The sequence below is a fragment of the Oryzias latipes genome, chromosome 24, assembly GCF_053564925.1.
Source record: "Oryzias latipes strain Hd-rR chromosome 24, Olatipes_Hd-rR_3.1".
Classification (NCBI taxonomy): domain Eukaryota; kingdom Metazoa; phylum Chordata; class Actinopteri; order Beloniformes; family Adrianichthyidae; genus Oryzias; species Oryzias latipes.
The window spans coordinates 22978342-23003923 of NC_136260.1; the positions used below are offsets into that span (position 1 = coordinate 22978342).

The 25582-nt window shown below is 45.3% G+C and overlaps 2 protein-coding genes across 7 annotated transcripts; one reads left to right on the forward strand and one right to left on the reverse strand.

Annotated features, from left to right (window-relative positions):
- The first annotated feature begins 230 nt into the window (after window positions 1-230).
- On the forward strand, window positions 231-9106 carry LOC101159552 (galectin-4). Of its 4 annotated transcripts, none has more exons than XM_078943225.1 (6): window positions 231-408; window positions 7043-7156; window positions 7253-7741; window positions 7814-7902; window positions 7970-8141; window positions 8533-9106. In XM_078943225.1, exons 1-6 carry the CDS (start codon window positions 361-363, stop codon window positions 8689-8691), a joined length of 1071 nt encoding a protein of 356 aa, XP_078799351.1. In that variant the 5' UTR covers window positions 231-360; the 3' UTR covers window positions 8692-9106. The 4 variants fall into 4 exon arrangements, with proteins under 4 accessions (XP_078799351.1, XP_078799352.1, XP_078799353.1 ...); XM_078943226.1 differs by lacking the exon at window positions 231-408 and adding an exon at window positions 1323-1352; XM_078943227.1 differs by lacking the exon at window positions 231-408 and adding an exon at window positions 5247-5359 and having other exon boundaries at window positions 7080-7156.
- On the reverse strand, window positions 8809-25544 carry LOC101172211 (mitogen-activated protein kinase-binding protein 1-like). Of its 3 annotated transcripts, none has more exons than XM_004083381.5 (31): window positions 25218-25544; window positions 24343-24434; window positions 23733-23795; window positions 23608-23665; window positions 18697-18867; window positions 18481-18618; window positions 18211-18393; window positions 17993-18135; window positions 17718-17907; window positions 17297-17440; window positions 17052-17224; window positions 16894-16985; window positions 16694-16819; window positions 16536-16606; window positions 15221-15342; window positions 15066-15141; window positions 14877-14988; window positions 14724-14787; window positions 14485-14595; window positions 14242-14402; window positions 13914-14167; window positions 13739-13836; window positions 13498-13664; window positions 13171-13320; window positions 13023-13089; window positions 12232-12380; window positions 11553-12161; window positions 11391-11469; window positions 11206-11276; window positions 10206-10291; window positions 8809-9383 (listed from the first exon to the last, which is right to left on the reverse strand). In XM_004083381.5, the coding sequence occupies exons 1-31, from the start codon at window positions 25317-25319 to the stop codon at window positions 9273-9275; spliced, it is 4233 nt and encodes a 1410-aa protein (XP_004083429.1). In that variant the 5' UTR covers window positions 25320-25544; the 3' UTR covers window positions 8809-9272. The 3 variants fall into 3 exon arrangements, with proteins under 3 accessions (XP_004083429.1, XP_020570340.1, XP_078799332.1); XM_020714681.3 differs by having other exon boundaries at window positions 13739-13830; window positions 25218-25509; XM_078943206.1 differs by having other exon boundaries at window positions 13504-13664; window positions 25218-25509.
- Window positions 25545-25582: the final 38 nt, after the last annotated feature.

Consider the following 25582-nt stretch of genomic DNA (forward strand, 5'->3'; position numbering starts at 1 on the left):
CGTGTTTGCACGCCAAACTCTCTCAGCAGCTGTTGGAGAGACAGAAACTGTTTAAGGATGAAAGAGGGCCGCAGCTTAGAGGCGCTGGAAGGAAGCCCAGAGCTTATCGGAGGCTAAAGCCTCCCATCTCCACCTCGGAGGAGCCCTGCTCCTGCCAGAAGGAGCTCTTCTGCCTAACAGCAGCACACTCCACTGTTCCCTACTTTTTCCCCCGCTGCTCCCTGATTGGCTGGAGTAACAGAAGGCGCTCTCATGCAGGTGATATCATTACTTCAACCTGAGCACGTGGTAAACAGAGAAGCCTGTGACTCCGGCTGAAATCCAACAGTTTTTTTGAGATGTTTTTCAGAGATCCCCCTCATGAAAGGGGCCTTCAGAACGCCGTCGTGTCATTTTAAGCTGATTAAGGTGAGGGTTGCATAAGCAGGGCTGAAGGTGACGGACAGTTTGAATCTCCATTGAGCTCCATGAAACATTCCCAGCTGATCCGGTTCCTCCGGAAAAGTTCTTCAAAGAGAAATCCAGATTTATGCCAACTAAAGAGCAGAAAAAATGTTTTTTATATATATTTCAATTTATGCATCCATTCACTTTACACAGACATTTGGGGAAAAACAAGAACAAAAATCTCCATCCTGAAACCTGTCGGTTCGTTTATATTTTATTATAAAATTTCTATATTTTAGTCTCTGTAATCTGCCACTTCAATTTTTAAAACATTTAATGTCTTAGCTCTTTTGGTGCCAAAAACATCAAATTAAATTTACAGTAAAGTATTTTTTTAGGATTTTTTAAACAATTTTCCTAAAACTACAAAACTATCAGTTGTTTATAGGGATTTGACACAATAAACTCCTTTTATTCTCAGGAATTTGTCTTTCTAATAATAATCTTCTTTCACGTTCGGCTTTTCCCATCAGGGGTCGCCACAGCGAAACAACCTCTCATTTGACGATGAGTCGCATGGTTAACTTGGCAATGTTTTGCGCCGGATGCCCTTCCTGACGCAACCCCCTTAATTTATCCGGGCTTGGGACCGGCACAGAAGCAGAGAAGGGAATAGGGAGCAGCCCGGATTCGAACCATGGTTTCACGGACGGAAGGCGCTGCAAACCTGTCTTTCTAATAATAATAATAATTAATAACTTACTTCTGGCTCCAATAAAAAATGAAGTAACTTCTGTTGCCATTTATTTGCAATGTGGATATGGACGCCGCCATGTTGGAGCCAGACGACCTCTGTCATTTGTTTTAGGTAATTTTTTTAAGTTTTTAATTTCGTTGTTTATTGTTTGCATTTTAGTAATCCACCTGGGGGGTTTTCCAGGAAGCAGGTTATGCTAGCTCCCACGGTAAGTTTGAGGCTAAGGCAGTTGATAACCTCAGCTTTCTGTTCCAGAAATGGAGGTATGTTTCAGGGTAGGTCAAGTTGCCATGGCAACTCATGCTCTGAAAATAACCTTGTCTGGAGCAGGTTTAGTTGAAGGTTATTTTGTTTTCAGAGAGGTGAAGCAGCATGGCGTGTCCATTTGAAGATTAGTGGATGAAGAAGCTCAGATAATACTTTTTCCACCGTGAGAGGGTGATAAGACCACATTTGGATGTTGGAAAGAGAAACTTTTTACTTTGATCTAACTTAATTATTTGCTTCAGTTAAGATAAATCATTTTTTTAGTTCAGTCAGCTTAAAAATAACACGTAGTTTTCAGACAGTTATTTTACTTTCGTTCAAATCTATTCAATTAAGTAGGTGTAACTTTGGTGCTGCTGTTAGATCGGCGCCGCAAGGAATTGTGGGATACCATTACCTTTGCCTGTCTGGACGGATTTGGGTTTAAGTGTGGGTTTTTGTCTAAATGTGTTTAGTTGTTCAGCTGTTTTACTATGTTTTGCCGAGTTATTTTACCCAGTTATGTTTAATTCTTTCTGCACCATGAGTGAGAAGGAGGAAGAGGAGGATGAGTTTATATCGAACCATATTGTTGCACATGGTATAAGAACTGAAGTTACAGTCAGAATTGTGAAATGTGATATCTTGGTACATATACAACCACACTGTATCATTTATGTTAATTTTATAAAAATGAGAATATCTGCAGGCTCTAACTTAGACATATGAGATTTCAAGAGGTCAATACTTATATAGTGCTTTCTACCCTCTTTTGAAGGCCCAAAGTGCTTGACAGTCATACACACACACATAGATGGCGGCTCCGCTGCCAAACACTGGTGCCAACTTCCCACCAGAGGCAAGGTGGGGTTCAGTGTCTTGCCCAAGGACACTTTGACACATGGGCGTGCAACGCGGGAATTGAACCTGCAATCTTACGATCATGGGTCGACTGCCATACGGCCACCCCAAGTACAATAAATGAAGATGGAAAAACATTTAATTGAATTGGAGTAATATGACATTTAGTTAGATAAATATGAACATTTGAGTTGTATAAACAACTATTAAGTTTTATAGACGTAAGAAATTAGATTGAATAAATTAACCTCAGTTACTTGATACCAATTGAATCAATTCATTTAAGTTTTATAAGTTTTATAATGTAATTGGAATTAAGATCAGAAACTCGTGCGTTTACTTTGTCTGTTCTTCTACTACAAGCAGAAACTCTTTCTTTTGCTGATGATGCGGCCGTGTTACTTTTTTGATGGACGTATAATCTTCATACGCCCTCATTAATCTCAGACTCCGTCTCACTGAAGTATAGCTCTCTCTTTTTTTCTCCACGCGTTTCCATGGTGACTCCAGAAATCGGCGATCCATTGAGAATGTCTTTATGTACCTGCTGTGCACGTGCGTTAACCCAGGGTTACCAAGTGGAGCGTAATTACGCTAACTCATATCCGGTGTTTTGGAACCGACATACCCAGAGTAAGCGAGTTCAGGCGGATTTCAGCCAGAGTTCAGGGTTAAAGTCAGGCTAGTTTAAACATGCTTCCTGGAATACCCCCCAACAAAGGAAGTTCCTACTGCTAAAAATAAAGATTTAAAAAAGAAAACCGCTAAGAATAAAAATGATTTGTTTGTATTAGCTTTTTTTATCCTAGCAATATCTACTTTTCCTTTAAAGATCACAAAGAAACTGCAAAGAAATTACCATAAAACTAATGTTTTTATAATGTTCTTTCTGAAATTTGAACTTTAACATTGATTTTAAATTACTAAACATATAATCAATATTTCTAATGCTTAAAATATGTCAAGTAGCTTTAAAAAAAAGGATAATTCCTTTTTACTCAAAACACACATTTGCTCTGTTTATATAATAAACAGTAAAAACTTTGAAGAACCTTTCTGTTGTAACTTAAAGTTCCTGTTTTTTTTAGATAAAACCTTAATTCTAATTTAAAAAATTCATTTATTTTGGACTTTTTCTAATATATATGTAAAAAATGTCAACTTTTGTTTTTTTATGTGAAAAACAACAATTTATCTATATTTATGTGTGTGTGTGTGCGTGGAAAAAATAAGGATTTTTGTGACTCAAAGAAAAGGATTCAGACAGACTTTTGTGAGGTTTTAGATCTCCATGAGGTCCATGGTGTGGCAGATCACGGATCTTCTGAACTAAAGAACAAAACATTTTCCATAGAACCAAGTCGAAACATAAATTCATGTATAAATGGTAAATAAAAATAAAAAGTTGTGTGTGACGAACACACCATGACGTGAAATCCGAATCTCAGATTGTGGACTTTCTTCTGCTGAAGGTGTCCGGTCTCCCTGACAGGGGCGCAAATTATGGTATATGCGTCGCATAGGGGGGCGCCAGGCTAAAGAGGGCACCAAAATGGTATTCCTGATTAAAAAAAGTGCATTAGCAAGATGTTAAATTTATTTAAATCATTTAGTAATTCTTGCTTGGCCATTTGATTTAGTGGAGCAGAACACCGGTGAGATGTATGGAAGCATTTCTGTAGCATAACTAAAAATAAAAGTCAAAACCAGAAAATGTCATTTTCAAAATGAAAGTGTTTTTCTCCAACTCAAAATTAAAATGAAAAAGCAATCCGCCCAACAGCTATTTCTTTGTCTTCTTCAACACTGCTAATTCTGTCACTTAATGATAAAGAAAATTGTATTTGACCTTTTATTTTTCAAAATGTTCTCTAGTAAATCTGTAGCAAAATTCATAGAAATATATAGTTTGACAATTAAAATGGATGGACAGAAATGTTTTTTTCATTTTCACAATGTTGAATGCATCAACTGACTCAAAAACAAAATGTAAAATCAATCCTTCGAAATGCTTCTCAGTAAGTGACAGAACGAGCGACAGAAAAAGCGGTTTGGCGGATTGATTTTTCATTTTCATTCAGAGTCAACAAACGCAGCTTTATTTTGAAAATGAAAAAGCATTTGTGGTATTGACTTTTATTTTGAATGATGCTACAGACATGCGTCCATAGAGAGGTGAAGGAGACAGACATGAGGTTGGTGATCTGACATCAGAGGTCATCGCTGTTCATCATCCGGTCACTGTGGCCTTCTGGGAAAATGAGTGCCGGCGTACACGACAAGTCAGTCACAACAGCGAAGAACAGAGGAGAGCGGTTCAGATGATGATGATGATGATGATGAGGAGGACAGAGAGAAAGAGAGGCGATCAGCTGACGATGAGGAGGGAGAAGAACAAAGAGGTGCAGAGGGAACTCTGGGGCGTTCGTTCCTCAGAAGATCCTTCTGAATGACCTTCACCACACAGAATTGGGGACTCATTGCCGGTTCCTGTCAGCTGTTGAATTCTCGGAGATTCTTCTGCAGATTCGGACATTTTTCCAGGCTTAGATGAGGGTTGATCTAATAACGTGGCGACAACAACAGTCCTGGAGATTCATCCGGGTGGGAAATTCATGCAGTTTGATTTTCTGCAGAAAAAAAAATCAAACTAGAGGAGAAATCCTGAGACACTGGGAGCATGAGGTCCTGCATTGTTTGGGAATGCATAGACTGACCCGTCTATTGTCACTAATCGTGTTAGTGTGAGTGAGAGGCAGCCCGGGCGTCCCATGACCGCTCAATGAGAACATTGTGCAGACGTCCAGGTAAATAAAGTGACAGTCAGCTGATGGACATCTGTCTCCATCCGCTGTTTCCCCCCCCCAAAAAAACGTCTCTTTCTCATTATTTTTCTCTAAAAAGGATCCATTTTAAAATAAATGAAGCGTAAAACAAAAACGCTTTAGCTTAACGGCTAACGGCTTCTCAGCCCTGAAGTGGAGTTTTTTCTGACGGGGGGGGTGGGAGGGGCTCACCGCTGTGAGGGCCATAAAAAGCCGCCGTCGCCCGCCGGGCGGCATCAGACGCTCTGAGCTGGAACCTCCAGAGACGAGACGGCGAGGGAAGGTGAGATTTTGATCTCAGTTTGGATTCTAGAAAATGTGATGAAATGAGATTCACACTTTTTCTTTTACAGATTGTCCAAAGTGTGGATAGAATTCACTGTTTCTGCCGTTTAAAATGTACATTTTCTTTAAATATTATTATACTTTATCTACACAGAATGATTAAAGAGTTGATTTCTTTTCTTTAAGTAACATATTTGGATAGTTTGAAGGAAAAGATGTAAACTAACAAAGTTTTCCATCTCAGTTACTATGACAACGTTTTATAATCGATGTGAATCATTTTTTACCGCACTGATTGATTTGCCTTTTTAAAGGTTTTTTATTGGCGACAGTCAAGATTATTTCCTTTTTCTTTAATATGAGTGAATGTATCATCTAAAATATTATATAAGTAATATATATATAATATTATATAAGATCACAGACTAGAAGACACATTTCTTGACTGGAAACATCATCTGAACAAGTTTCATCTGTAAGAATCCCATTTATTGTAAATATTTTGTAAAACGAGTAAAAAAAAGTTGAAGTCTCACTAGTTGTCTCACCCTGGGTGTGTGAAATTCAGTTTCCACATTTGACCCTGTTTGCATTCGTCGTTTTTTTATTTATCCAGACAGAAATACTTTTCCTTTAAAGATAAAATATTAAAACACAAAGAAACTGCAATGAAATAACCATAAAACTGATGTTTTTATAAAGTGATTTATGAAACTGTAACAGTTACCCCGGGGATGTGAGCTGCAGCACAGCCGGCTTAACCCCCCCCCCCAATCCAACCCCTTAAATCCTGACTGTCAAGCAGGGAGCCAAACTGAGGATTTGAACCTTCAGAATTCCAGTCTCTGGGCAGACACTCTACCACCAGGCCACTACATTGGTTACATTTCCAAATATAAACTTTTGTTGTTTTTTGTGGTTTTTATGTGGTTACATTTTTTGAAGGGGGGCGGGGGGGCTCTAGTTTTTAGGGTGGGAGGGTTCTAAGCTTCTATAGTTCTCATGTTTTTTTGAACTGTTTGGGATTTTTTGTAGTTTTAACATCTTATGGTTTTAGTTTTTTAGTGTGTTTTGTGGTTCTAGTTTTTTGTGATTCTAGTTTTTTTGGGTCTTGTTTTTTTTTGTGATTCTAGTTTTTTTATGGTTTTAGTCTTTTGTTGTTCTAGTTTTTTTTTATTTTAGTTTTTGCGGTTCTAGTTTTTTTGGTATTAGTTTTTTTGTTGTTCTAGTTTTATGTGATTCTAGTTTTTTGTGATTCTAGTTTTTTGTGATTCTAGTTTTTTTGGGTCTTCTTTTTTGTGATTGTAGTTTTTTTGTGATTGTAGTTTTTTTGTGATTGTAGTTTTTTTGTGATTCTAGTTTTTTGTGATTCTAGTTTTTTTGGGTCTTGTTTTTTATGATTGTAGTTTTTCTGATTCTAGTTTTTTTCTGATTCTAGTTTTGTGGTTCTAGTTTTTTTTGTGATTCTAGTTTTTTTGTGATTCTAGTTTTTTTGTGATTCTAGTTTTTTCTGATTCTAGTTTTTTTGTGATTCTAGTTTTGTTGTTCTAGTTTTTTTGTTGTTTTAGTTGCTTATGGTTGTCTTTTCTTGGGTCTTTGGTTCTGCATTTCTTTGTGGTTCTGGTGTCAGGTGTTTTTCGTATCATAAGTTGAAGCTTCAGTCTCTGAACTCTTTTTGCAGGTTTTGAGTTTTGTTGTTCTTGTGGTTTCTACTAAAGAAGGCGGGGTTTGTTTAAGCGTACTCCTCCCTGCGGGCATCATGGACGCCTCCTCCAGTCCTCAGGTCTCCACTCTGGTAAACCTGAACTTTTCTTCACATTCGATCATCAAATGTTTGAGCTTCAGTCGGCCACTCTGAAGCGGTGTTTTCTGTCCCCCCGCCCCTCGTCAGAACGCAGACGCTCAGTGTGGCGGCTGCCCCCCCTCCGCGTGCACCCAGGGAAGCAGCCCTTGGCCCTGCCTGCCCCCGTCTGGATCCGGCTTTCCGGCGTGGCCGGCGCAGCCCGCCCAGGCGACGCCCTGCTGGAACGGCCAGCTGAACGCGCCCTGTTGGCCGGCGACACAGGCCCCTCCCACTTCTGTCACCCCTTCAGTTCCAACTTCAGCCCCGGCTCAGGCCATGGCACCCTCCCCCTCTGTGGTCCTGTCCCCCACACCTGCAGCGACTCAAGCCCCGACCATGCAGCCGTCCTGTCAGCCCTGCTGGCCCGGCGTCCAGTACCAACCGGCCCCGCCCCCTCCAGCCCCCAGCATTCACCCCAGCCTGGCCGGCTGGACCGCTCACCCCGGATGGCCCTACAACCCGGGACAGTCAGGCTGGCCCGGACAAACCCCCGCTCTCATGCCTCAGCACTGGCTGCCCCCCACGTCTGGTCCTTTGGTGAGTCCCGCCTTGGCAGCCCCGCCCCCATTTTCTTCCCTCTGGGGTTTCTAACCCGCTGCTCTTTTCTAGAATGTCCCGTACAACCTGAACCTGGGCAGAGGCATGTACGACAAAATGATGATGACCATCCTGGGCTACGTCAAGCCCAACGCCAAAATGTAAGCCCGCACGTTCATGCGAAACACGCCGCGGCGTGGAGCAGATTGACAGCTTGACCTCTCTCAGGTTCACTGTGAACTTCCTGAGAGGCAATGACATTGCCTTTCACATCAATCCCCGCTTCAATGAGGGCGGGAAACAGGTGGTGGTCCGTAACCATAAACTGGGGGAGCGCTGGGGCCAGGAGGAGAGAGACCTGAAGGGGCCTTTCCCTTTCGCCGCTGGGAGCACGTTTGAGGTGAGGAGCGAGGAGCGCAGATCAATGCCGACCTACCCAAACCCCAAATGTTTGCTGTTGTAAATGTCCATCAAATCTGAAAAATTAGCCATTCTGGGGACGTCTGAATCACCATCTGCTTCAGTTCAGATCAGATGGAGATCAGAGCGCTGTTTGGGGAGGAAAAGGGGCGTGTCAAACCTCAACGAGGGGCCCATACCACTATACTTCCAAAAACAAACTTCAGTCGAACCTGAACTCATCCACCTGACTCCCCAGAGGAGTCCTAACTTTACAAACTACCTCTGAATGCGGGTCACTGAAGCTCTCCGACCCGGTCTGAGGAGTTCACGTGTCCATGTGGAGTTCTGTGGTCACATAAATCTCTCTGACGGGCGCTTTGTCTCTGCAGATGAAGGTCCTCTGCACCGCCGAGGCCTTCAGGGTCGCCGTGAACAACATCCCCATGTTCGAGTTCCGCCATCGCATCCGAGAACTCAACCAGATCGACCGCATCAACATCCTGCACGACGTGGTCCTGACCTACATCAACGTGGAAACGCTTCCTTAGGGAGACGGCGCCGGAAAGAACGCTTCCTCTGCAACATTTTAGCTTCTGGAGATGCTTGGATTAAACCGCCGCTAACAGATGTGTTTTAGCGTGAATTAACTTTTCTGATCATGGATGTTCGTTTCATTTAGTTTATTATGCAGCAGAACGGGGAAGCAGTTTCAAAACACAGAAAAAAACTTTTAGAAAAGTTTAAAAATCTACAAAATGTTTAAAAAAAGGAGGTATTCTAAAAAAACAACAACAAATAAATGACATTAATGAATATTAATTTCACTGTTTTTCATCCCATTTTACAGGAAGTGACATTATTTTGAAGGCTGACATCATCAGAGCACAGATCTGTTCTGACATCATTTCCTGCTGTAAAATATTTCCAACTTTTTACTGAAATTAAACTTTATTAAGGTCACAACTGTGTGTTTGTCCGTTAATGGAGGAGAAAGATTTAAAAAAGGCGACTCTGTCAAAGGTTAAAGTGCATAAAACTAAAAGTCACATCTTTTGTGTTTAATGAAGTTCCTGAGAAGGCGGAGCGGTTGGACGCCCGCTCTCCTTCACCTTTGCCCCCCTCGGCTCCCTCATATGGGGGGGGTTATTTCCAGCTGGGCTTTCACGGCGAGCAGAGCTTCGGTCAGGACGGCTCTCATCTCCTGCTGCTCTTCACTGGGATGCTGGTTTCTCCGCGGTAACTGTGGACGGACACACAGATGGTTTCTCCCGTGATTAGGTCACAGCGGGAAGGACCAATCATAAGATCAAATTAGAGGGGGGGGGGTGAAAGTTAGCGTCAGATGCTCTGCAACCATCTGTGAGTCAAGGTTTGAACAGAAGTCATCAGAAGTTTGCTTGCTGTTCAAAGCATTTTTAAGCAGCGCTTTGACTTCCTGTGTGAAGCAGGTTTGAAAAGGAAAGTGTCGGTTCACTCACAGGGTCCATTTATATTCTCACATGAAACAGATAAAACCTTCTTTTTCCCCTGCAGTGAAAACTTCTTTAAAAAAAATTATCATTATTAACAAACATGCGACAAAAAATACACTTTTTTTTCAAAATGGCGGGTTGCTGTTGGGTTTGTCTCCATAGCAACCATTTGACTTTTTTATCGTCCGGGGGTGACAAACAGGTCTATGTATTTTTTAGAAGAATTGATGACAGTACATTTTTGAATTTCCTTGACGACAGAGGTTTTTTGTTAACCACGCCCACAATCTGTATATCTTCATAATGTACATTCATATTGTTTCGTTCAGCTTGAGCCGAGGATTCATGTAATCAATTCATGTAATCAATATTCCCGTAAAAAAAGTTTGTGAGAGAACAGGGGTTCGCCACATCGACGAGCTCGCCACGCAAACGCAATTCAAGATCAACGATCCGTTAATTCCAGCAAAGTAGCCTCCCGATGATGCTTGAGGGGTTAGGAGGTGAGCGGAAGAGTTTGGATGCTTCCAAAAGTTGATATTGTTTTTTAATTTTGACTTTCAAGATAAATTGAACAAACATGAACTGACCGTTGTGAGAAGCGCCACGGTTTTCTGCAGACTGCTTTGGAGATCTGCGGCAGCTCGCCTGCAGGTTTCCACGGAGACCGTAAAACCTGCAGAGAGATGGAAGGAACGCGTTTAGCTCAAACGTCTGCTGGACAATGACCCCGGAAGGGGGCGGGGCCTTTCCCAGCTTTCACCTTCAAACAGGAACAAAGCAGAACTCACTTTACAGAAGTGAGGTCAAACCCTCCTATGCAAGGATTTACGTCCAAAGTGTGGCAGCGACACACAAAAACACACAAAGATGTTATTACTGGTAGACATAACACTTTGAAATAAACAAAAAATAAGAAAAAAAGACAAAGAATTGGTGGGATTTGTGATTAGAGCTGCAACACGTATCCGAATACTCGGATATCTGGAATCAAGTAGATCAGGCAATGTAATTATCACTCTGAAATGCAAAATAATGTAAGATTTTTAAGTACATAAACTAAATGAATGTGCTACTGTCACAGGAAGTCAAAAAAAACTTCAAAATAAAGCGTCAATGAAGGTTTTCATTTTCAAAGTAAATGAAAAAAAAGAGACGTTCAGTTTAGTGAAAAAAGTACAGACAATAATTATTTTTAACATATAGTACATAATTTGAATAAAAATACAATGAATATGAGTTTGAGAATATTCTGAAAATCTCGTAAATGAATGAAAAACCGAACAGGAACGCGACTTCCTGTCCTGGATCTACTGGAACTTTAGAGGATGGAAAAACTGGAGCACATTTTCAGGAAGTTAACAGAAAAACAACAGAGTGACATTTATTTCTCAATCTTTGTGCTTTTTATGTGTTTTGTTGATTCTGATCTAAATAAAGGTATAAATGACGGTGAATAAATACATATTGTTTTAGCTTAGACAAACAAATAGCAGCTATTCAGACATATTATAATAAATGTAAGGACCCACAGCCCTAAAGGAGGGGAGAAACAGAAGGTCGCAAAGGTCGCGCTCTGAGGGAACTGACCTGTTTCGGGGCTTCTGCTGTGGTTGTCATCAGCCACCAGAGGGCGCTGTTTTTCGTCTCCCTCCCTCCAGCTGCAGAAAAAAAGTGGACAGTTTCAGCAGGAAATCCTGATGTGGAGCTTCCTGAGCTCCTAACACTACAGCTTTCTGTTCAGGTGAGTGATTACAGGTGATGTGAGCCCCCACCTCGCGGACAGGGACCTCCGTTTCTGCCTTACAGGCAGAGAACTTGGAGAACCGGGATCCAAACCGTGTCTGAAACACACTGGAAAGGCAACACCAAAAACCACACACTGTTAGTTGCTGAGAAGTTCCTGTCAGGGCGGACTGCAGGGGGCGCCGTCTTACCTTTGAGTTTTTCAGGTGAGGGCGGAACCCAGTAGCCCGCATCTGCCGCAGGGCTGGAAGCTCCGCCGCACCAGCTGGAGCTCGGCCTCATCTTGTGGAGGCGTCCGGGGCTGAGCGGCTGCCTCAGAAGCGGGATGCGAGAAGGCGGAGCGTTGGGACGGACAGGTGAGGCTGCGGGTCGACTCTGAGGGGGGCTGCTTGACGGAGGACTCAGCAGGAGAGACGGCATCGATGAAACTGAGGGAGGGAGGGCGGTCCGAGGAGAAGAGGAGAACAGTGGCGGCGCCGTCTCCACATCGCCACCGGAGAACCTCCTTGTGCTCTCACAGGTGCACGGGGAGCGCGGCGGCGAGTCAGACCGAAGGTCATCGTCCAGAGACAGCGACCTGCTGCTTTTGGCCAGAGAGCTGACGGTGGGGTTCATGTAGGAGTGCTGGATCCTGGATTTGGGGCTCTCCCAGGGCCGCGGGGACCGTGGCGAGCCAGAAGACCCAGAAGAGGGGGAGGAAACAGGGAAGGAGGGCTTCAGGTTGTCTTCAGACAGCGACAGCTGCTGAGGTCTCATGCGGGACTCCCTGTGGCCACCAGGGGGCGCAGGGGAGCCCAGAGCTGCAGAGGAAGCTGACGCTTAGCCACCACAGGGTTTTGATGAAGAAAAGATGAAGATGGTGACACCTACGGTTTGACGCCAAGTCCTGAGCAGAATGGGACTTCTGGAAAGTGGGGTCAGAGGTCAGCAGCTCTTCACACGCAGGACTGGACCTTCTCCAGAGGTGGGATCCAGAGGACTTCCTGCCGGTTCTGACTTTAGCCAGGCCGTCCCGCTCCCTGTCGACACGATTTTGTTTTTGTGCATCACCTGGTCACTTACCTGTTCATCTGCCTGCTTACTCTTTACAAAGCATGAGTGAAAAAGTGTTTTTCACCAACCACAGTGGGCGGGATGTGTGAGGAGGAGGGGCTTAAAGCAAAGCGCCATGTTCACCTTCACATTTCAATGAGTCCCCTTTCCATTCGTAGTGATTATCTTTGACTGAATATTTATTAATCACATGTTCAGAGCAGAAAATAATTTATTTTATAATATTTTATTATTATTAGACATTAGTATCAGAATACTCGGATACCTGTTTCCAAAACTCGAGTACAAACATTTGCAACGTTCCAGATTATTCTTTAATAATCTAGTAGATGATAAACTTCAAGTTATGTAGTTATCACTCTAAAGTTTATAAAAGAAACAAACCAAAGGCGCTAATGACACAGGAAGTAAATATATTTTCAAAGTAAAGTGTTGGGGAAGATGATCATTTTCAAAGTAAAATAATTGGGTTATCTTGTGATCCATTTAACATGTAACATTTATGCTTTAGTTAATGCTTACTACATTTAATTAAATCAAATGTGACGTAACTGGTTGTGTACAATTAACGCATGAAATGAAAATAAATCAAATCAAAAGGGCGGTACCTGTCATGGCGCCCTCTGGACAGGAAGCGAGAAGAGATGCTGACCCTTTGGAGGCAGTTCTGCCCAGCTGCAGGTAAAACCAGGACGACAACGAGGTCATGAAATCAAGAGTGAGACCGTGGTCCCGCCTTTTGGGGGAGGCTCTTACTGCTGCAGCTTTCTCCCAGCGTCTCGTAGTTCTCCCTCAGGAAGTCCTGCTGACTGCGGTCGGCGTTGACGCTCCTCAGAGCTTCGTCCAAACTCGTCACCGCTCCATCCTCTTCTTCCTCAGAGCTGCTGAGGTGACGGGACTCTCCGTCTGAAGACATGATCAGGAGCAGAGAAACTTAACCAAAAATGTTTATCAATGTGGAAAAACGTAGACAGAAATAGCCTAAAATCAGTCATAAGTTAAAAGGAAAAATCTTTGTTTTTTTATGCTAAATTGTTTAAAAACAATTGAAAAGTTTTAAAAGTGTTTAAAGTTCTAACTGACAGCTACACGGGTCTGGTTGTTCGTGGAGGCTCCGCCCCCGGTCCGGGATGGAGTCCCCGCTGTCGTATCCGAGCGAACAGGCGCTGTCAGGGCTGCAGCCGTCCTGGCTCTGGCTGAGGAGCTCCCGGTCCGCGGAGCCGCGGCGGCTTTCCCTCGCCGTGTGCTGGCTGACATCACAAACACAGAGGTGAGGAGCGTTGAAGCGTAAGCAGCAGATCCTCGGTCCCGTTGGGGCAGTTACCCGTCTGAAAGCTGCTTTTCCTCGGGAAGGAGCGCCGCGGCGTCTCTGGGGCAGGACAGCCAGGGCCAGCGCCTCCAGGACCTCTCCTCCGCCTGCTCCTGCAGAGAAACCACCACAATGACGGTGATCTGAGATCTGAGCTCCTCCTTCCTCTTTGATTGACAGCTCTGCTCACCGTGGCGTCCTGCAGGCTGGAGGGGACGGGTTTGTCTTTGTCCAGCCAGTTTGGGCTTCTCTTCTCCAGCTGTCTCAGGTCCAGCATGGACTTCACCATCAGTTCCAGGGAGCCGATGCGACGAGACCATCGTCTCCGCGGACGCTTGGGTGTGTCAGGAATCACCTGAACGACGGCCCCGCCCTGGGGGGGAGCTGCAGGATGAGAACCTCCCAGTCTCACCTCCTCAGAGTTCTGCCCGTCGTCCCAGGACCCTGTTGGAAGAACGTTCAGAATGAGACCCCGGGATGAAGGTTGAAGCTGTGTTTCACGTGTAATCTGACGGTACCTGCGTCTTCGTCTGCGTCTGCGTCTTCGCGGCTGTCAGAAGAACTGCTGCTTGAGCCGTCGTGGTCGCTGCTGTCTTCCACGCCCTCCCCGTCTTCCTGCGTGAGCTGGCGGCGGTGGGAGGACAAGCTGCCCAGAAACGGCGCACTGTGCACCTCCCGCCTACAGCGACCAGAGGAGAACCGGCTGGGTTAAGGAAGGAACAGCTGACGATGAGAACGCCATCATCCCGCGGCGCCTTCACCTGAGGGCGGACGGCCTGAACGGCGGCGAGTTGGGGCTTTGCTGGAGCTGACGCAGCCTCTCTTTCATGGTGAAGGTCAGCTCTGGAGCAAGTCGCCACATGAAGATGCAGCTGGAAATACGAGCAAAGTAAAGTAGTTTTAGGACTAGATGATGCTTTTAGGAATCTGAGTTTACAGTTTTGAAATCCTCAGATCTTCACAGCGATTCCTTAAAGGCTCCTGATGTTTCTGGACTCACCTGTCTCCCGATACGGTGATCAAATACTTGCAGTCGGCTGTGAACTTCAGTCCTGTGACAATTTCTGGAAAAGCAAAGATTACTGCACATGAGCCTCCTCTGCTTCTGTGCACATGCTCAGTCTGGCTGACGGAGGGGCGGAGCTTCTGTTACCCGAGTGTCCGAACACCGAGGCCACACGCTCGCCGCTGTAGAAATCGAAGATGCTGATGTTTTTGTCGGAGCAGCTGGTGGCCACATACTGACCTGACGGATCGATCTGCACCTGTCAGGAAACGGCGAGCTGTTGAACACGGAGGAATCGGTCACTGGGGGGAGGGGCTTGGGGGTTTAAAACTGTACCTTCAGCAGAATCCCGTCTTCACTCACGGATCCTTTGTAGGCTTTCTTCTGTCTGCCGCTGCTGATGTTGAAGATCCTGCAGAGGGAAAAGACCCTGAGAGTCGCTCGAAGAGCCGGCTCTGACAGCCGTGGGGGCCACGCCCCCCGCACCTCACCTGATGCAGCGGTCCTGACAGCCAACGGCGGCGTACTTGCAAGTGGCGTGGACAGACATGTCGTAGAGCGTGGTTTTCCTGACCGTGTGGTGAGAGCGCCTGAACTCCGTTCCTCTGTCGGTCTGAAAGAGAAGCAACGCAGAGAGCTTCCTGAGATTCTGCTGCTGGAGGAAAAACGCCGCTTCCATCAGTCCAGGCGTCTGAACCGAGTCACACGGGGAGTTTTTATCCACTTAGGACCAAAGAAAAGTTTTTTTTCCAGGAGCAAAGAAACAAAACAATTTAAAACGCTGCTTTAGGACAGGGGTGTCCAAACGTTATGATTTTGTGAAAATCAAGCATTCGGTTCTTAAAAGGTTTGATTTTAGAGCCAGCGGACTGGTAGACATTTCATCAGGGGCAGCATTTGGCCACGGGCCGGACTTTGGACATGCTTACTTTAGGACATCAATGGACCATCTTCATGACTTCAAAACTCATGAAAAATAGTATTGATGCATTTTTTCTGTGGCATTTTCGTTTTAAAAAATGTAACATTAATAAATATTAATAATGAAACAAAAAAACACATAAGAAAAATCAAATGGTTACAATATGCAGATTTTCTTTTTTAAATGTAACAAAACGTAAAAAAATATATGTATAAAAGTGGAAAACAAAAAACTGTATAATAAAAAAGAAACAAACAAATAGCCGATTACATATAAAATCAAATAAAAAGATCATATCTGAGGATGTGAGGCCTTCATCCAGTGTGGAGGTTAGGAAAAAGGTTTTATTTAATTTAATTTAGCCTTTTAATAGTTTTTACCTTTTCATTGGATTTTATGAATTATATCAGTAATTACTATTTTTACTATTATTTATTTGATGATCTAAAGCACTTTGAGCAGGAAAGTGATCTATAAATAAAGTGAAATACCAAATAAAAATAAATAAATATAAGGTGATTTAAAAAAAGTAAGACAATAAAATTAATAGCAACCATCATTATTATTACTGTACTTTAGAAAACAGAGCAAATTGAATTATTGACCTAATAGTGTAATCAATGTAAGATCGAATGAACATGATCCCAAATCCTCCCATAATCCTTTTCACCTGTCTCAACTTCATGAAGAAACGAAGACCGCAGAAACGTTTTTTTTAACATGTTTTTAAGGAAAACAAACAGTGAAGTTCAGTTGAATCCAGTCGTGGGCAGGACGGAAAACGCTTGAACTGACCATCTAAGACCGGCCGTTCCTTATTTATTTTTCCTCTGTTCTAAACCCGCAGCTGCAGCTGCAGCCGCAGCCGCGGGTTTGGATTTTACCTGGTGAGCCGTGTGGAAGTAGATGCTCTTGTCGGCGCCGCAGCTGATCATGCTGACTTTGTTCTCACTGGCTACAGAATGGGAAGAAAACCTTTAGAAACTCTGAGGAATCAAACTGTCGCTGAGACGCCGGCGGGCGGGCGTGGGAGGAGTCTCACCCGCGAAGCGGACAGCTGTTATGGACGAGGAGTGCTGATCGAGCGTCTGCACCAAACTGTAGCCGCTGCCGGCGTCGAGGACGTGGATCAGGCGGTCCCGGCTCGCCGAAGCCAGCAGATTCAGACCTGACAGCGCGGACAGATCGATGAGCCATGCTTCAGAAAAGGAGAAGAAGCCCCTCCTCCAAAAAACGCCAGACCTGTTTCTGGTTTGCTGTACTCCAGACAGAGGATCTCGGCATCGTGGGCCTCCACCGTCACGATCTCCTCCATGCTGCTGAGGTCATGGATCCTGTGAGGGAGGAATTCACGCTGTAAAGGAGGAACCTCAGCGGCTGTTTCAGTACCGATGGACTACCTGAGCATCCCGCTGCGATCTCCAGTCGCCAGGTGTCTGCCATCCGGGCTGACGCCGATGGCTCTGATGCCGGTTCGGGGATCAGAACTCCCACTTTTGTCCGGGTTTGCAGGACATTCGGCGTCCAGTAAGGCGCTGGTGCTTCCATCCATGTAAATTATGTTCAAAAGATCCTGCAAAGCAGAAGATTCAGGAGACAACTGGAAGGCAGAAACCTTTAGCCTCTTTGGTGAGGCCAAACTCACTCTGCTGAGGGTGTTCTGACGGTTCTGGTGGGTTTGGGTCCGCTCCTCTGTGCCCCACAGCCTCACGGTGCCGTCAGCTGAGCAGGTGAAGAAAGCGCCAGAAGACGAACCGGCGAGAGTTTCTCCAGCGACGTCTGGAAACATCTGAGCGGCAAAGATCAGATTTTAAAATTAAAATCAGTTTTTTATGAATAGAAAGTTATTTTTCTACAGTTTTTGCATGTAATAGCGTCCTGATCACCTTTAGGCCTTTAATTAATGAGGATCAGGTCAAAAATAACTAAAATCAAATTACAGAACAAACAACGCTGTGATTAAATAATACTTTGATCATTTTAAAACAATCGACTACATTTGGAATATTTCACAAAGGAAGGTGCAGCAAACAGGTGGAGGTGATGCTGAGCCTCCACCTTCGTACCTGCAGGTCCCACACGCACGCAGCATGGAAGAGGGCGGAGCTTAGCTTCCCCGCCCTGTGCACGTCTCTCACGTCCCACACATACAGGCTGTGGTCGTTGTACAGACAGCTGAGCCAGCGGTGGGCGGAGTCGTAGGTGAGGCTGATGACATCTGGGTAATGGGAGTCTGCTTTGGCGGGACGAATGTGGCTGCAGAGAGAGAGAGAGGGACAGGTTGGATTTGGACTTAAGACAGGAACTGTGGTGGATGTGCTGCTCCTAAACTCTCCCACACCTGGAAACGGCCACGCCGAGGGTGTGCGGCCGCGGCAGCGTCCCCACAAACCGCAGGTCTGGGCTGAAGACCCGCACCGCGCCGTCTGCGCAGCCGCAGAACAGCACGTCTTCAGACAGCGATATGGACCGCGCCATGCTGGTCTGCAGGACAAAGCGTGACGGCCCGTGAGCCCAAAGCACCTGCAGCTGGGCTCCACCTGCGGACGAGCCCCTCACCTGGAGGTCCACCCACTTGTCCAGCGTCCTGCTCCGGTTGAGCTCACACAGCAGGCCGGAGCTGGTTATGCAGAAGGTGGAGTCGCATTTGGAGCCTCGGCCGCAGGCCACGTCGCAGAAGAAGTTGTTCCTCAACTCTCCCAGCAGCCCGACGCGTCCCAGCAGCGGCACGGGGGCGCTGACCTGCACCACGCACAGGAGTTATCTGACTCTAGACGCACCTCCGTTCTCACACAGCAGCCGTGAACCGTAAGAAACGGCCATCAGTACCTTGCTGGCCCTGCAGTGGTCCAGATACCAGAACTTGACGTGCCTGTTCCCAACAGTCACAAAGTAGGACCTGTCCTCAGAGAAGGAGACGGCCGTCACCTTACTGGACACCTTGTTAGCCGCCACCACCACATCCATCTGCAGGAGAACCACACGCGTGTGGAGCTCAGATCTGAGAGCTCAGACAGATATCTTCACTTTTGTGTGTCCACACACCTTCCAGGCCCAGACGTTGACCATCATGTCGTGCTGGTTTCCCACGCTGACGATGTACTTGCTGTTGGGAGAAAACGCCACGCAGGAGACGCCGTATTTGTGCTCCTGGAGCTCTGCCACGTGCCGCCGCTCCGCCACGTCCCACAGCCTCACGGCGGGCATGTGACCGCTCTGATCCAGAACACACGTGGACAAAAAAAGAGAACCTAAACTGTTCTGACTTCAGCGTGTGGAGGGATCTTTAGAGGCTTGGAGCTGAGGTGAAAGGGACTGAACCCAGCAGACACGGGTCAGCTGTACCTGCTGTCCTCCCAGCTCTCCGGGATTATGCCTCCAATCCTCAGACTGAAAACTTGGTCTTGGGTCTAAACACTATTACCTCCTGGGGATCAAAAGGTCAGCCAGCTATTTGTGCCCCCTCGCATTACAAAGGAGGGAAAGGACGCAGAGAGTTGGTAGGTAGTTGGACGGTAATGCATATGGATCGCATTAAACACAAAAACACCGTTCAAACCCTTTTCCTAACGCTTTATCTCCATAGCAACCATTTCATTTTTTGGTCGCATGGGGGTGACGAACAATTCTGCGTAATTTTTAGAAGAATGGAAAAAAGTAAATTTGGGGATTTTCTTGGAAACGGAGGAACAGCAGTTTTGAATATTTTGAAAAATGATGCTCCAACAGTGAGGTTAGAGCTTAAACTCCCTACAGCAGGAGCTTATATTTGTAGCTCGTACTAAAGGCGACCTTTTGCCAAGGTCAAAGGTCAACGAAACTTCAGTGTAACTGTAGACCCAACTTGTGTCCATCCCATAATAATTTCAGTTTTAGTAAATTTCAATTTAGTAAATATTTTTAATCTTATCAAAGAGATTTTGACAATCTAGCCACAGGGGTTGCAAGCCAGTTGCCTCTGTGCCGGTCCCAAGCCCGGATAAATAGAGAGGGTTGCGTCAGGAAGGGCATCCGGCGTAAAAATTGCCAAAATAACTATGCGAATCATCCACACCACTTTAGACATACCGGATCGGTCGAGGCCCGGGTTAACAACGACCGCCACCGATGCTGTTAACCTACAGGGTGTCGGTGGAAATTTGACTACTGTTGGTCGAAGAAAGAGGGGAGGCAGAAGGGCCCGTTGCCAGAGAGAGAAGGGAAAAGGCAGGAACATAGGTTTGAGAATAGGGACTCTTAACGTTGGCACAATGACAGGGAAAGGCAGAGAGCTGGCAGACATGATGGAGAGAAGGAAGGTAGATGTACTGTGTGTGCAGGAGACAAGGTGGAAGGGCAGCAAGGCACGTACTATTGGAGGAGGATACAAACTGTTCTATCATGGTGTTGATAGGAAGAGAAACGGGGTAGGAGTGATTCTGAAGGGGGAGTTTGTAAACAGTGTTCTAGAGGTGAAAAGAGTCTCAGACAGGATGATGAGCCTAAAGTTGGAAATTGAAGGGGTGATGGTGAATGTAGTCAGTGGGTATGCGCCACAGGTTGGCTGTGAGTTAGAAGTGAAGGAGAGATTCTGGAGTGAGTTGGATGAGGTCATAGAGAGTTTTCCCAGAGGAGAGAGAGTTGTTATTGGAGCAGACTTTAATGGGCATGTTGGTGAGGGCAACAGAGGTGAGGAGGAGGTGATGGGCAGGTTTGGTGTGAAGGAAAGGAATCTGGAGGGACAGATGGTGGTGGACTTTGCGAAGAGGATGGAAATGGCTGTAGTCAACACTTACTTCCAGAAGAGAGAGGAACATAGAGTGACATACAGAAGTGGAGGTAGGAGTACTCAGGTGGACTACATCCTATGCAGACGAGGTCATTTGAGAGAGGTTAATGACTGCAAAGTGGTAGTAGGAGAGAGTGTAGCCAGACAGCACCGCATGGTGGTGTGTAAGATGACTCTGGAGGCCAGGAAGAAGAAGAGAGGGAAAACAGAAAAGAAGACCAAGTGGTGGAAGCTACAGAATGAAGAAACTTGTGAGGAATTTAGGCAGAAGTTGAGACAGGTCCTGGGTGGTCAGGATGAGCTTCCAGATGACTGGGAAACTACAGCAGAGGTTATCAGGGAAACAGGTAGGAAGGTGCTTGGTGTGTCATCTGGAAAGAGGAAAGACGGTAAAGAGACTTGGTGGTGGAATGAGGAAGTACAGGAATGCGTCCAGAGGAAGAGGTTGGCTAAAAGGAAGTGGGATGTAGAAAGGACTGAGGAAGGTAGACAGGAGTACAAGGAAGCGCAGCGTAGAGTGAAGAGAGAGGTGGCAAAGGCCAAACAGAAAGCTTACGATGAGCTATATGACAGGTTAGACACAAAGGAAGGAGAAAAGGACTTGTACAGACTAGCCAGACAGAGAGACAGAGATGGGAAGGACGTGCAACAGGTAAGGGTGATTAAGGACAGAGATGGAAAGGTGCTAACAACCCAAGAGAGTGTACAGAAAAGATGGAAGGAGTATTTTGAGGAGCTGATGAACGTGGAAAATGACAGGGAAAGAAGGGAGGAAGATGTGGTTGTTGTGGAGCAGGAAGTAGCAGAGATTGGAAAGGAGGAGGTTAGGAAGGCTCTGAAAAGGATGAAGAGCGGAAAGGCCGTTGGTCCTGATGACCTACCTGTGGAGGTATGGAAGTGCTTAGGAGAGACAGCAGTGGAATTTCTAACGAGGTTGTTCAATAGGATTTTAGAGAGTGAGAAGATGCCCGAGGAATGGAGGAGAAGCGTTCTGGTTCCGATCTTTAAGAACAAGGGTGACACGCAGAACTGCAGCAACTATAGAGGAATAAAGTTGATGAGCCACACAATGAAGCTGTGGGAAAGAGTAGTGGAAGCCAGGCTTAGGAAGAAGGTGGAGATTTGTGAGCAGCAGTATGGTTTCATGCCCCGTAAGAGCACCACTGATGCCATTTTTGCTTTGAGAATGTTGATGGAAAAGTACAGAGAAGGTCAGAAGGAGCTGCATTGTGTGTTCGTAGATTTAGAGAAGGCGTATGACAGGGTGCCGAGGGAGGAGCTGTGGTACTGTATGAGGTCGTCTGGAGTGGCAGAGAAGTATGTCAGAGTAGTTCAGGACATGTATGAGAGAAGTATGACGGTGGTGAGATGTGCTGTAGGTCAGACAGAGGAGTTCAAGGTGGAGGTGGGACTACACCAAGGATCAGCTTTGAGTCCTTTTTTGTTTGCTATGCTGATGGACAGGCTGACAGACGAGGTAAGACAGGAATCTCCCTGGACAATGATGTTTGCGGATGACATTGTAATTTGCAGTGAGAGTAGAGAGCAGGTGGAGGAACAGCTAGAGAGGTGGAGGTTTGCTCTGGAAAGAAGAGGCATGAAGGTCAGTCATAGTAAGACAGAATACATGTGTCTGAACGAGAGGGATCAAGGTAGAAGCGTTAGGTTACAGGGGGCTGAGGTGGAGAAGGTGCAGGAGTTTAAGTACTTGGGGTCAACAGTTCAGTGTGATGGGGAGTGTGGAAAAGAGGTGAAGAGGCGAGTGCAGGCAGGTTGGAGCGGGTGGAGGAAAGTGTCAGGAGTGTTGTGTGACAGAAGAGTGTCAGCAAGACTCAAAGGAAAGGTGTACAAGACAGTGGTGTGACCAGCTCTGCTCTATGGGTTAGAGACGGTAGCAGTGAGACAGAGACAAGAGGCTGAGATGGAGGTAGCGGAGATGAAGATGTTGAGGTTCTCCTTAGGAGTGACCAGGTTAGACAGGATAAGGAACGAGTACATCAGAGGGACGGCTCATGTTGCCTGTGTTAGCGACAAAGTCAGAGAAGCCAGACTGAGATGGTTTGGACATGTTCAGAGGAGGGATAGTGGATATATTGGTAGAAGGATGTTGGAGATGGAGCTGCCTGGCAGGAGGGCAAGAGGACGGCCAAAGAGGAGATACATGGATGTCTTAACAGAGGACATGAAGTTGGCTGGTGTTAGGGTAGAAGATGTCCATGATAGAGTGAGGTGGAAAAGGATGATTCGCTGTGGCGACCCCTGATGGGAAAAGCCGAAAGAGAAAGAAGAAGAAGATCAAAGAGATTTTGACCCCATTCATATTTTATGTTTTTTTTACCCCTGTGATGTCTTTATTTTTTTATTATTTTTATTTTATTTTTTGGGGGGTTGTTCACCATGTCCAAAATTCATGTTCACCAGGTTCTAGGTGCGTGCAAATTTTGGACAGTTTTTGAGTTTGTGCTCAAAGGTTCTGGACGGCTGCTGCAGAATAATAATAATAATAATAATAATACAAATAATAACAGATCCATACATTATGTATTGAGAGATGATGCTGTCAACTTTTTTTCTTATCTTTTTCATGTCATTAATTTATCAACAAATACAGTTGAAAATCAGGTTTATCCTCAGCAGATCTTTAGCTTCCAGCTGTAGTTCAGCCAGCAACCACTAGGGGATGGTTTGTAAAGCTTGACTTTAGAAAAAAAGTTGTATTTCCTGCTTTTTTACATCCATGTTTTACGTGTCTGTTCTCGCTCTTTTTGTGTTTTCCATCTTCATCCCGGTTTCCAGGTGAACTCTTCAGCCGTTTGTGCTCCTGACGGGACTCTTGAAAGTCCGGCGTCCCTTGCATAGCTGCGGCACGACAGGCCGCTCTGGCCGTCTTTTGGACTTCAGGCTCTGCTGCCATGGTAACCGCTGCGACTCCATCCACTTAGCACGCTCTTAATCGGCTTTAAGGATTAAGGTGGAGCCTTCAAACAAACGTAACCACAACAGAACGGAGCGAGGCCGCGTCGCGCAGAAGAATGTGTGACGCAGCAGAACCTCCACTGCTGCCTGAGCAGGAGCTCCATGACGCCATTCTACCGATCGGAGCCGGTCTGCATGCAGATCATCCAAACATTTGGACTAATAGAGAAGGACTAACCCTTGAGAGAAGCAGAAAGAGCGGTAGGACTCACCTCCCCTGTGACCAGGAACCTCCCATCAGGAGAAAAGGCCAAAGCGGTGATGGCTTTTCTGTGACAAACACAAACATTTCAGGACGGAAACCATGACAACACCTCTGTTTTTAGGGCCCATTTACCTGGAGGTGTTGATGATGTGGTTCTGTCTGTTGTTCCTGGGGTCCAGCAGGACCACCACACACCTGCAAGAAGGAAGCCAGGATCAAACCTCACGAGGATCACTCCATCCCACCTGTGGATCCTTCGGATGCATCCACTGCAGCTCAGCTCATAGAAACATCTTCATAAAATTCATTTTTAAAAAGAAATGGACTGTTTTCGCTCAAACAAAGACCTGCTGAGGAACTTCAGATGACGCTGAAGTGATAACTTTCTGTTTTTCCGTAATGACCCACATCAGGATTAACATTCTTTCATGAAAACACATTTAAATCCTAAAAAAAATCCCACTTCAAACGTCTTTTCATCTATTTTCAAAGCGTTCCCGGTGGTCTTTCAATCATATGTCGTCTTTAGCCTAAATCTAAGACATAGTTTCTGCAGAGCAGCAGGAGTTAAAAAAAAAATTCACCTCTGGGGGCGGGGCCATTGGGAAGGAGCAACCCCGCCCCTTTTCCCCTTACCGTGTGTATTCTACGTCAGAAATAAGATTTTTTCCGTTTCAAAGTGGAGTGAGTGGTGCGTTTGATTCGTCAGTGGGCACATGCCGGTGTGACGGTGGCCTTTTACCCTGCAGGATAGGCGATGAGTCCAGATTTCGGGTCACAGGCCAGACCGCTGTTTCCTGAGGCGGTGACGCCCAGCACCTTCTCCAAAGTTACCTGCACAGGTAGCAGCCGGGGTTGGGAGGCGATTGAGGTCATGAAAGGAGCAGGAAGGGGGGGATATAAGCAGATGGAAATAAACGAGTGTTTACACAAATGTTAACAGTTGTTTATGAAAAGTTAAATGAGCAATTACAAACTAAACATGTTGGGTTTATTTGCATACAATTCACTACTTTGACCTTTTTATCTGAACCACAAAAAAGAGGAGGGGTGTTATTACAAAAGGGTCAAAATGTCCTTATACATGTTTACTTATCTATAGTATATTTACCCAATTTCTATGGGTAAATTGTACCCATGCTACCCTTTAAATAGACAGTAACGTTTACAATTTACATTAGAAAAAAGTTAAATGCATCCAAATGCTTTGTTTTTTTGTACATAAGGTGACAGATTAAGCGTCAAAAACTTAAATGAGGAAATGGCTTATAGAAATACTAACATGAACTTGTTTACTTAGGAAAATAAATAAAGGGTTATAGTATTTTTATGTCTTTTGGTTATTCAAGGATGGGACAATATTTATCATGTATTTGTACTTAAAAAAACGATTTTAAAAATTAAAATATATATATTTTTGGGTTGAAAAGGTATTTTTTACACAAAAAAGTGGAATATAATTTAGTATGATGAACTTGAATTAAGTATTTATTAGTTGTGAGGTTATTTTTTTTACTCAAGCAAGTTTGCTCAGATAAAATAGGAGATAAATCAATGTTTTTGGGTACTAACAGGTAGTTTATTGTAGTATTTTCATTAGTTTTATCTTCTTCTTACCTTTCTGCTGAGGTTTTCTTTGCTCTTCTTTTTGTTCTTGATTGACTGCGATCGCAGCAAATTCCTGATTCGACTTTTGATGGTGGATCCGTCTGCTGGCATCTTGTTGACCCAACGGAGTCCCGCTAAACCTCCACCCGGTCCCGGGAGCTTCTGGTCCGCCCCGCGTGGCTCTCAGTCCTCATCAGAGGTGGCGCCCTTCCTGCGGCATCGATCCTCCAGTCTGGGTCTCGTGATTGCATCAACGGCCGCTTTTGTTCCCCCGCAGTTTTAATAGGATCGCGTGAAAGAAGCGGATGTCCGCGCGCGCGCGCGCCGACGCTCCTCTGTTTGATCTCACCGCCTTAGATTAGGTTGCATTTTCT